The following is an 11,981-nucleotide window of genomic DNA, read 5'->3' on the forward strand; positions in this document are numbered from 1 at the left end:
AATTTCTGGCAGTGGACTGGTCCTCTTAATTTTCTACCCTAACCCACAGCCTAACATCACGGTGGTACACATAAACAGGCCTTTTTTAATAGGGTTTAATTTCATTTTAATTAATGTATCTGTTTTTATTATTTTATTTAATTTAAATTAAAATATACATAACAAAAAACATTACCTGTTGTGGGGACTGAGGGACACACTTTGCCACCTAACCCTAACTCTTGCACAATTTTTAGTGGTCACAGGAAGGAAACGTGATGTCGCCAAGTTGCCATTATGCATTTGCCATTCAAAATCTCTTCACTCTTCTTCCCAGTACTCCTCCAGAGAGTGTGAATCATAATTACCTGTATGTCAATGATTAACTAAAAGGTTAAACATTGGAACAGAACTGAAACCCACACAGACAGGTGTAAAGAGAGAACTAAGCAAGGGCTCAAGAAACAGAGAAAGAGAGAGAGCGAGAGAGAGAGGTAACTTTCCTTTTCAGTCTTGGCTGTTCAAACTGCAGCTGAAGCTCTGACACTCAGTCAGAAGCTGTTTAGGTTCTGGATACTTTCTGTTGTTTACTGAAGGAGTTCTGACAGACATGGACCTACTGCCTTCTCTGTTGTCCACACTGAAGATGCTGGATCCGAGTACTCTGGACCAGGAGTATAATGTAAGTATCAGTCCACTTTCAGAGCTCAACGTGTTTTAATAAGACCCTCCACGTTCCTGATTTAAATTTATCCTCAGCACAATGCAAATCAGCAAAACCTCAGCTAATTATATATGTCACTCATAAACGGGAATAGTAGTTCAGGAAACAAAACAAACACACTCTGAATGTTTCCTTCTCTTGCTGAAGCAGAATAACTAAAGAAAAGTTCCTCTCGTGTGCGTGAGCCGTTCTACAGCTGATCTGAAATTTCTGTCTTTATCTGATCAGGAATTCTGCTCATTCTTTGGAGCAGTAATGATAAAAAATCAACTCCAAAGCCTCTAATGCTCTAAATATCTGTTTGTCCGTGTCTCTCTGTCCAGAAGTGAAGCAGCAAAGCTCCAGTCAAGGAGTTAAGTAGATCCAAATCCACTGAAGTCAGTTTCACCAAGCAAACAGAAAGAATCATCTGGAGGAATAAAAGTTCTAAGAACGTCATGAATTTTGTTTTTGGATTTTTGCTTATATTGAGTTTGTGGGGTTAGAGGACATTTTTGTGAAATTTCAAGGTTGAGAAATGTTTGAATGACTGCAGGTGATTTCTGTGTTTCTTATATTTCATTGGTTTTCATATCAGTGCTGAGTTCTCTCATTGTTTTCGGTGGTCCATTCATTTTCCTCAGTATATCTTCAGCCCCATATGTGTAAATACACTCTTAAGAAATACTCTCACTTGTGTTATACCAGTGAGAGAGTCTAACTATTTACATGAGCTGCAGCTTTCACCTGATAAATCGACTGAGCCGAGCGTCATCATGCTGCTCACTGTGAAACATGCAAATCTAAACAAAATCTATGAGATTGATCTGAATATGCTTTTTATTAGACATCATGTGAATTATACTGCTGTTGCTTTTTCTTTTTCTTAAAAAAGGTTCTTAAAGCCACAAAAATATCTTCTACAAAATCAAACTGGAGAATTTATAACAGACCATTTTGTTAAAATATTTGGGCTTCAATAAATAACTGCTGAACCTTCCTGCTCCTCATACCCTCCTTTTACTCCCCCCAATTCATCACAGCTGTTTTGGGTTAGCTCATCAATTCCAGACCTTTTTTAATTGTCCTTTGTCATATCTTAGAATAAGTCATGTTAGTCAGCTCACAATCACACAGATAAATACACTGATCTATATTTGGCCCTGTGCCCAGGGTCGACTCACTCTGTCACTCATCTGTTGTGCTGAAGTCTGTTCACATTACCCAATTATTGTTTCCTGTTTCCCTCAACTGTCAGTGACATAACAGGTCTTTGTTAAAGACTCGAGTTTTCACATCTAATGTTGATAATGAGGAAAAGACACGAGTTAGGTTGGTGTGTTTGTACAGATTGGCTGTTTCTTCCTGTTCAACAGTGCAATTTAGTCAATAATCCAGCTTCCTCATTTTCTCCCAGGTTTGCTTATTATTAACTCAGAGCAGCTTCCTTCTTGTTGTTGCTCCTGAAATGACTCATCTCACCCTGAAACAGGGTGATGAGGTGGTGCAGAGCGTCGCACCAGCTTTCATGTCCTGTCACTGATCTGATACTGGAGCTCTGTGACTTAGAGGAACCAGAGAGGGACACAAGTTCAGAGGTCATCTGTAAGAGATTGTATGATGTTGATGCAGAACTTATTTTAACCCCAATCACCATCTTTTTCTCAACCTGACCTGAACATGATCATTATTAGAGTAATCATGGCAACATACAATATAGATGCTTTTTACAATATAGATGGGGTAAAATGTATTCCTGTAAACATGATTATCGGGATGCAGCACACCTGCTGCCACAGAGATTTTGTCTCAGGAGACAATAATGTTGTTAAGCAGAAGCTACAACCTGGACCCACAATGCAGACCAGAGACAAAACAGGTAGTGAGAGGAGGTTTCATAACAGTCCAGGTTGGTACACAGAAAGGCAGTCAGCACAGACAACAGTACAAAAACACACATTGAAAACAGGTGAGGGTCAGAACCAGACGAGCATAGAGGAGACTGAGGCAGGGGACGAGGGAGCTGGGGACAAGCCAGGTGCAGGAAAAGGAGACGGCAGGCTGGATGTGGCAGGTCGGAGAAGGAGTGGTTTGGTGACTGAAAAGGAAGAAGAGGGTTGTGAGGGTAGAGCCGAAGAGGGAAGTAGGTCAGCCACGCCCAGCCCGAGTCCAGCAGGGAAGGTCTGTCAATTACTCGGTGATTGTGATACCAAGGATCAGCTGACTAGGCCAAAGGAGAAGTAGGGCCATTTTCACATAGACTTCAATACAATCAGACTTCTTTTTTTTTGGGTTGAAATCAAACCTAGAATGCTGTGATTACATAGCATGCAAAGTCAAGTAAGAGTGCCAATCTGACCTCTTCATGGTCATTAGATTGAATGCTGCCTTAATGCTCTTCAGCGTTGCCTTCGGTGTACAGATCCAGAGTCCAGGTCCTGCTTTATACAGTCTTTGGATCAGACTGATGTAATGATATCCAATTCTGACCCGCTTTTTGTAAATATTATTAATATTAATATACTTGTCTCTACTAAATGTGGTGGTTCAAAGGTTTGGCATAGACCTGTTTTCAGTTTAGGTTTTACGGTACGAACCTGATAGAAACAGCTCTGCACGCAGCAGGACTAAACTGTCACGACAGAACATTGATGATGTCAAACACACGGTTCCTGTTATATCCGTGAGTCCAACTTCTCCTTTAGGTTCATTGTTTGTTGTTTTGTTCCTCAGTCATCTAATTTTCTTTGCATCCTGCCTGTAACAGTCAGGACAGTTGAGGAGGCTCAGCTGTTTCGGACATGGTTACTTCAGGGTTCATTTGGGGTCGTCAACATCAGCATCACAGCTGAATGACCACAGAAGAGGAGGGTCCTGATAATTTTTTTCAGGTCCCCAGCCCCCCCATAATATAATGATATATACATGATATAAACCTGCTACATGAACTGACCTCTTAACTGTGCTTGTGTGAACGGCAGGTGGTGCGCTCACACACCATGTCATTGAAGAGGGATCTCGGTTTGACCACCGAGGTCGGTGCTCTGAAGGAAAACGTGAAGAAGAATAGATACAAAGACATCCTGCCCTGTAAGAGTTTGGTGCCTTCTGTGTCTTCTTTCCTTTCCTCACTCAGTCCCTTGTTCTTCTTGTTTTGTCTTGTCATGTGACACAAATTCCAGTTTGTAAAACAAATTTCCAGAAAAACCTTTTTCAAGAGGGTGATCTGTTGTGTGTTGTAGATGACCAGAGTCGTGTGGTTTTGTCTCTGACGACAGACTCTGACAGTGACTACATCAATGCAAGCTTCATCAAGGTAACAGCTCATCTTCCGCTTCAAACACCAACAATAGAAGATATGTAGGATCCAAATGAGACACATCCCTCAAACAGAACAGTATGGTGGTCCAGAAGGATCAACAGTAGTGCAAAAGCAGCAATGCAAATACATGTTCTTATTTTGTTGCTTTTATTTTTGTGCTGACTCCTCTGGGCCACCGTAGAATGGCACACACACACACCTTACAGATAGATCGAAGGCTCAAACCTTGAAAACCCAACTGAGGTCTTACGCCAATAGCAGTGATGGTCACCCATTTGTCCTGCAGGGGGCAGCAGCAGACAAAAAGTACATCGCCTCTCAAGGCCCACTAAGTTCAACTGTAGTCGACTTCTGGAGGATGATCTGGCAGCACGATGTGAAGGTCTCACACACAGTCAGGCACTAATGTCCATTTCACTTCCAGGAATTAGTTCTGGTAGTAAAGACTCGGAAAACACAACAAGAACTAGAATTCAAAATCAACTCAAACCTCATCTTCAGGCGCTGACTAATTTCTGACCTGTGCATGTTTTTTTGTTTCAGGTGATCGTCATGGCCTGCAGAGAGATTGAGATGGGAAAGGTAAAACCAAAAAAATTCAGGGGTTGAAAAGAATATAAAAACAGTTCAATTCATTTTAACACAAGGAAGTTTTTTTTTTTTTCAAATATTTCTTAAAAAAAATCAAAATTGAAAAAGCTGTAATTCATATATAATAAAAAAATCTAAATATGTAATAAAAATTTTTTATCAAATTGCTCTTTTCCTCGTAACTTACATTTTTTGAAATATGAACTGTTACTAATGATTACATAAGAGATATTGTAAAAATATGATATATATATTTATGCTGAATGTGTGTGTTTCTGTCTTTATTGGTGTTCTCTGCAGAAGAAATGTGAGTGTTACTGGGCTCCAGTTCATCAGTCCGCTACATTCGGGCCATTCACCGTCCACTGTGTGAGAGCAAAAAGGAGCCACATTTATCAAATGATCATTAAATTCCTGCTCTGTTATGCTAATGTTTAATCCAAATTCTTAAATTGTTGCACCTTTATGAATTGTAACAGATTCAAACCAAATATAAATTCATTATTTATTTTTTTTTACTTATCCAGTTTGTGTATTTTGAACAGGTTGTTTATTGTGTTTCCAGGAGGGGGACACATATCCCAATGAAGACATGGTGATCAGAAGTTTGACTGTCACGTACCAGCAGGTCAGAGCCAAATGGCTGGTCTACTAACAGAAACAATCCCACACCAAACAGAGCTGTTTGACAGATGACAGACTGATTATATTAAAACAAGAAATTTAAGCAATAACTTTTTTCTCGTTTCTTGCCCACCCCCCCTCCAAAAGGAAAACCGGTCAGTGATTCAATATCAGTTCCTGTCGTGGCCTGATCACGATATTCCCAACAACACTGCAGGAGTTCTGGACCTTCTGGAAAACATTAGGAGCAGCCAGAGGGCACACAGCTCACCTCTGCTCATACACTGCAGGTACACACACAAACGCACACAGAGAGACAGACACTCAGAGACATACACACAGACACACAGCTCACCACTGCTCATACACTGCAGGCACACACACCCAAACACACATTCTACTAAATGGCTGCTAATTACGCATCATTAATGAGAGTTGTTTTAGCCAGCAGTACAGATCACAGGTCAGATGGTCATTAACATGCAACAGGCTGTATCACACATATGGCTGCTTATCACAGACACACACACACACACACACACACACACACACACACATGCTCAGAGAACAGGAGGCTGTGAATATGCAGCAGATAACACCAGCTAACAATTGCACAGTTAACATGCAGGCTGCATCTGTCCGTGTGTGTTGTAGTGCAGGCTGCGGGAGGACAGGAGTCATCTGTGCTCTTGACTACATTAATGACCTGCTGGTTACCAAGGTAACACATGATAACACAACACATGAACATGAAGCTGCTCCATGTTCAAGTCTCTTCTTTGTTTATGCTTCTACACTTAATGTAGAAATTGAAGCAGCTCCTGTTGTGTGTCACTGTATGTGACTCACTGTGTCTCTTTTGTGTGTCAGCAGCAGATCACATCTGACTTCAGCATCATGAAGATTGTCCTGGAGCTGAGGAGACAGAGGCCGTCAGCAGTCCAGACTAAAGTAGGTCTAGAGCAGAGCACACAAACATAAAAACAAAACCAAAATTCTCCAGTGTGTTAGAGTTAATGTCTGTTGTTAGTCCGTTTTGTTGAGTTGATATAAAACATTACACAGCTGAGTGGGTGACCCAAGCCTCAGTCCAGGTCCAGTCACACATGACAACACACAACGCTGACTAGCACACACTTCTCCAACATTAAATCACCATCCAACACACACACAGGTCACGTGACCGTCTTCACTGAGTCTCCCTCATCTGCAGGATCAGTATCAGTTCATCTTCTCAGCTGTCATCTGTTTGTTCGACCGGCTGCTGCAGCCCAAGGGCCGACAGCTCTACTGCAACCTGTCCGAGGTAAAGTCACATTCACCGTCGCTAATCAACAATATGTTCAGGAGGAAGTACACAGAGCACAGCTGCAGTAACAGGAAGTGACTATGAGAGCTGACTTCCTGTATGAAAATTGACTGCAACAGGCAGAGAGCAGAGGCTCAATAATGTAGAGTTTTTAACAAGGCAACACCGGCAGACAGGTAGGTTGACTCCAACACAACACAACACAACGCTGCACTATAAAGATGCAACATGTTCCCCTGAAGAGACAACAGACCTGCTGATTAGCACAGTTACTGATTCAGGTCTTTTCTCAGGTCTGGAGCTCAGTGATCACAAGTTTCATTAAAAAGGGAAACACATGTTCTACTCATTTCCTAAAATGTAATAATGTAATGATGCCTACCAAAAAACACTATTTAACCTCTTGTAATCTTGCTATAAACATCTTGATACCTGAATTTATTTACATTTGTCTAAAAAATAAGTTCTTTTTCTTTTTTGCTTTCAAGCAGATGCTAAATTAAGCTTAGATTGTTGATTTGACTATAGCACATAGAATAGATAGAGGTATGTATTCAACAAGGACAAAACAGGATTGGGGGAATAAAAACAGATATGGAGCGGTTTAAGGCGAATTCATAACAATTGGCGTCAAGGGGTTAATGACTATTATCACAATGTTTACAATTACAATTACAATACAAATCAGTTACGAAAAATGTATATGAGCATAATTAATGTTGCCAGTTTGTTGAAAGTCCTCCTCCTGTAGACACTTTTATCCCTATTAAAGCAGCTATTTGCAGGATTTATTACTAACACATGGCATAATGCCAGTTTATTGTTAGCATTAGCAGCTATTTACTTACTTACCCTGTCCAAAAACTCCAAACACTACAAAATGGCTTCTATGACACCGAGTTCATTGACTCGGAACCACAAAGGGAAGAGCTTTGATGGTATCACGCTCATTAACACGCTCTCTTCAGTACATAACAAGGAATTAATACAAAAAGAAGCAAAACAAAATAACTAGTTTCTGCCTATTGAGACTTCGGCAAGTAAAGATGTGACATTGCTGATGCTGAACTCACAGTTGCTTTTATGGTGGTGAGTAAACAGTTGTTGATGCTAATGATAATGCTAACATGAGTTATGTAGCTGTGAAAACTTTCTGATGGCTCCATTAATTCATAAGTCTGACATCTGGAGCCAAATCAGTTTATAGTGTACAGTTGTGGAGAGTTGTGTGTTGTACAGATGACACGTGATGAAACTGGAGGTGGATTAGCTCAAAGTGTCACACAGAGTCAGAGACAAAGTTACAGTTCAGATTTGAACTGTTGGACATTAGGTTATCAGTCTGTCTGGCCATCTGTCCATCTGTCTGTCTGTCTCTGAAACTATTTGTTTCTTTATCATCTGCAGGAATCAGAGAGGACAAAACCTGTTCAAGCTGGCAATAGGTATGTTCATCCATCTGTCCGTCCATCTGTTCAACCTTCTGTCCTCCATTCCCATTTGTTACCATGTTAACACAACAAATGAGTACCATGAGGGCCCGATACAGGAAACTGGACAAGAGGGAAAGAAGGACAGAGAAAGAAATTGGAGAAAAGAGGATTGTAAACATTAAAAAATACACAGGAGAGCAGAGAACAAGTGCATAGCAGATGATGAGATGAATAAAAAAAGTCATAAGAGAATATGGGTGAATAGAGCAGGACATTATAGCCAATTATGGAGTCCCACAGGGCTCGGTACTTGGACCAATCCTCTTCACTTTGTATCTGCTTCTTTTAGGCAACATTATCAGGAAACACAGCATCAATTTTCACTGTTATGATTTGACGCTAGATAAATAAATCTGATTTAATTTCATTTGACATTAGAAGGTAAAAAAGAGGAAGTGAAGAAAGAATGATATGGATGAGAAAGAGTGAGAAAGGAAAGAAGGACAAAAAAGTGAAGAAAGAGAGGAGACAAAACATAAACAGTTATTAAGGAGAGGATGGAGAAACAAGAAACTACATAAATAGAAAGGAAGAGAATGAGTGAGATTCAAAACAAAGCAGATTCCAATCCATGATCTCCCATCCTGGCTACAATCAGTTTAACTATGACAACAGCAGTTACATGACCCAATCAGGAAGAAGAGGACTGAGTGACTTCCTGCTGAGGCGTAAATAGGCAGCAACAGTGTGTGTGTCCACAACATTAAAACATATTATTGCACTGATGCAATGGGACCTAATGATGCATTGTGTCAAAGTGTAACATCCTGTTGCTAATGTCTGTTAGCTACGGAAAAAATTATTGTGAATGATCGATCTGATTGGTTGTATATTCTGCTGAAAGGAATAATTTGACTCTTGTTTTTTATGTTAAATGGTTAGCTTAATTTAACATAAAACTTGGCATCAGGACACAGCTAACCTGGATGTGGGCAAGTTCACCTACAAACAACTACGGAACTCACATTTGTGTTATTTATTCAACCTGTTTATATGGAAAGTGCAGTTTTAAGAGGAGAATGGCAGAACTGGTGTAGCACAAGTGTAGAGAACTGGGATTGATGGGGGAGGCTGTTAGCTTTGGTCAGCAGCTAACATACACCCATATTTCCCTCTGTGCAGATCATCAAAGTTGATTGACATGAATGACACTTACGCTGTGGTCAACAAACCCAAACAGTCCCACCCACCTTCACCAAGCCCCACCTACTCAACCATGGCTCCAGCCACATCCAGCAGGTAAAGCCACACATAAAGTTTAAATAGTTCAAATCAGTGTTGGAAAAAAATGGTAACTTGCATTTTTTCTTCTTTTTTTGTCAAGACTTCCACCTTAAGTTCATATTTTGAATATTTTTTCATCAGGTTGTTAATCAATGAAATCCAGGACATTAGAGATGTAACACAAAATCTAAACAAAAAGTGTAAAGTGAAGTAAATTCTGAGGAGCCTGAAACCTTCATTCTATCTATTGACCATCAGGGGGTGACTCCACTGGTTGTAAGAAGTAGTCAGATTGTGTTGAAGTGTATGGGAAAATGTCCCTCCTACTCCCTTTATGTATTATGGTCTTCACTACAACATGAGCCTTGGGAGGTTTTTACACCCCTTTTTAGTTGGTGTTTGGCAGAGTCAAACAGGGAGAAAGAAAAATGGAGATTGACAAACAGCAGGGTCCCTGGGAGATCCCAGGAGGCCGCATTTTTACATGGCATATGCTCTGACCATTTAACCACCAGGGATACAAATACATTTTTTAATTGATGCTCCATTTAGAGGGAAATTGACCTGAAAAAGGGGGGGGGGGGGGGGGGGGGGGCTACTGTGTGAGTTTGAAAAAAGTTTCTAAAAACAACTCATTGGAAAAACAACCACAAGGTCATTTTATCAACTTTGCTATGAAGTTACTTTCTTATGTTTTGTCAAGTTGAGATCAGCAAACAACTCCTGCATATTCTGCATAAAAGCTGAGGCAACAATTCATTTTTTTTTACATTAACAGGAACAAAACTTAAAATACCCAAGCCTAGCTGTGTCACTGATATTGGCTGTGAGTCACTACTTCTCAGCTTTCAGAAACTGCTGGAATTTGTCAGATAGAGGAAAAATTTGCAAACTTGCCATAATTCAGAGTGTGTCGGCCGCCAGCAACAACGCTTGGTTAAAAGGGTTAATAAACAACATACCAACAAGTCAAGTGTAATAATTTGAATGGGGGCACTCAGGTTTGATTCATCCTGAGCACTTGTTGTTGGTTGGGTTTTATCTCCAGCTGTCAACTGTACTTTACTTGGGAATGTTTGGCCTTCCTTTTTAAACCCGGTTTCTTCCTGCCCCCCCTCGTCCCAGGAGCCCACCCGCCTCCCATCACTATGACAATGACCCCGGAGCGTCAGCTCCTATCTACAGCTCTGTCCAACCACGAGGGAAACCACAAAGCATTCTTCTCTCTGCCACGCCCATCTATGACACAGCAACACCTGCCAGTCATAGGCTGGGGGACGCACTACTGCCAAACAACAATAGAGATTATCAACTGGTGTCAGGTAACAACCAGAGTCTGTCTCTGAACCTAGTCCTCCACTCTGGTCTGAAGAGCCTTAATCCTGCATTCTATCTAATAGCCATCAGGGGATGATTCCATTTATTGCAGAAAGAAGTCAGGTTGTATTGAAGACTATGGGTAAATGCCCAAAATCTCACATGGTTTATTAGCTTATTATCTTTAATTTGTTAAGTATATGTTTGTTTATTGTTCATTTTCTGCCAAATTAAGACAAATGTACAAATTTTAAGGGACCCAACAAATCCACCATGAATCAACACCTGGACACAGTAGAGGAAAAAAATGCCCTTTGAAAGGCGGAAACTTCAGACAGAATCAGGCTCAGTTTACAGTCTCTTGAAGAGAAATGTGAACACATGACTGAACAGACTCTTTACTTCCAGCTGAAGGATTTTCAAAAACAGATGATGATTATGAAGAATTCTCTTCTTCGGTCACAGATGTGTCCAACATTTGCTCGCCTGGTGGCATCGGTCAGTACACCTGTACAGTCTGTCCTCGCCTGTAGAGTCCATCCTGTTCAAGAATATGTTACTGTGTGATTTATTGTGTGTTTAAATTCAGTTGTGTTGTGTTTAAGGCTTTAACTGTCGTATCCAGAAGCCCAGAGGACCCAGAGATCCTCCTGCTGAGTGGAGCCGTCTGGAGAGATGAACTGGTCATACGGGACTCCCTGCTGCACAGAAGTACAAGGGTCCTGTCAGGAGGAAAGGGTTCAGTTTAGTCTCTGAATGTCTCTACTGCTCAGTCAAAATTATTTCCAAAGATATATGAAGGAAGCTTTCTCTCGTCCTCAGTTTTTAACCTTATTTGTCTCGGACTGTGACAGTAACAAATGATACAAAAAAAGTCCTGATGATTAACATAATGTAATCCTTTAGTAGTCCCTTGGTGGGGAAATTTGCTATTTATTGTGTCCTTTCTATTTCCAATCTCTGGACTTCCTCAATGGCAGATCTATAAAAATAAAAATACTTGTTCTCGTTATTCAAGGCTTTCTTGACGTTATTCCAACCTTTCTGATTTTGTCCTGTCTTTGGAGAAAAGACCAATGTTCTTTTTTGTGATCAGCAGCAGTGTTGACATGACCATGGTAACTGCTGCCCTGTAACACCTGGTTAGAGAAATTATAGTGAGAACCAGATGCTACCTTTTGTTTTGAATCCAGCAGGTCAGAGTTTCAGTGAGAGAAGACGCAGCTGGATCTAAAAGTGAACACCTGACATGGGTCAGGGACAACTTTGGATGCCATCTATTTCAGACCAGCTGAACAACAGCCTCTCCTGTCTCTGTGTGGAGTGTCATCAGCTCAAGTTGTAAACATACACACATAGTTGATCATGGAGATTGAACTGTAGCTGTCAGTCCAGTTATTCTTCTTCAATATTTCAGAA

General features: G+C 40.7%; 1 protein-coding gene across 4 annotated transcripts; it reads left to right on the plus strand.

Annotated features, from left to right (window-relative positions):
* The first annotated feature begins 333 nt into the window (after positions 1 to 333).
* ptpn18 (protein tyrosine phosphatase non-receptor type 18) lies at positions 334 to 11,457 on the plus strand. Of its 4 annotated transcripts, XM_029507255.1 has the most exons (17): positions 335 to 661; positions 1,027 to 3,573; positions 3,664 to 3,772; positions 3,925 to 3,998; positions 4,291 to 4,386; positions 4,548 to 4,586; positions 4,896 to 4,964; positions 5,161 to 5,223; positions 5,367 to 5,509; positions 5,874 to 5,940; positions 6,090 to 6,170; positions 6,433 to 6,525; positions 7,936 to 7,973; positions 9,144 to 9,260; positions 10,371 to 10,567; positions 10,971 to 11,060; positions 11,168 to 11,457. In XM_029507255.1, exons 2-17 carry the CDS (start codon positions 3,535 to 3,537, stop codon positions 11,239 to 11,241), a joined length of 1,389 nt encoding a protein of 462 aa, XP_029363115.1. In that variant the 5' UTR covers positions 335 to 661; positions 1,027 to 3,534; the 3' UTR covers positions 11,242 to 11,457. The 4 variants fall into 4 exon arrangements, with proteins under 4 accessions (XP_029363113.1, XP_029363115.1, XP_029363114.1 ...); XM_029507253.1 differs by lacking the exon at positions 1,027 to 3,573 and having other exon boundaries at positions 334 to 661; XM_029507254.1 differs by lacking the exon at positions 1,027 to 3,573 and having other exon boundaries at positions 6,093 to 6,170.
* Positions 11,458 to 11,981: the final 524 nt, after the last annotated feature.

Source organism: Echeneis naucrates, chromosome 7 (genome assembly GCF_900963305.1).
Source record: "Echeneis naucrates chromosome 7, fEcheNa1.1, whole genome shotgun sequence".
In the NCBI taxonomy this organism is placed as follows: Eukaryota; Metazoa; Chordata; class Actinopteri; order Carangiformes; family Echeneidae; genus Echeneis; species Echeneis naucrates.

What these genes read in the sequence shown, in the direction of transcription:
- ptpn18 (XM_029507253.1), top strand. Translation starts at nt 590, where the DNA reads ATGGACCTACTGCCTTCTCTGTTGTCCACACTGAAGATGCTGGATCCG. An exon ending in TGACTGTCACGTACCAGCAG is followed by an intron (nt 5,224 to 5,366) that starts GTCAGAGCCAAA and finishes CCCCTCCAAAAG; the next exon opens with GAAAACCGGTCAGTGATTCA. An exon ending in TTGCTCGCCTGGTGGCATCG is followed by an intron (nt 11,061 to 11,167) that starts GTCAGTACACCT and finishes GTTGTGTTTAAG; the next exon opens with GCTTTAACTGTCGTATCCAG.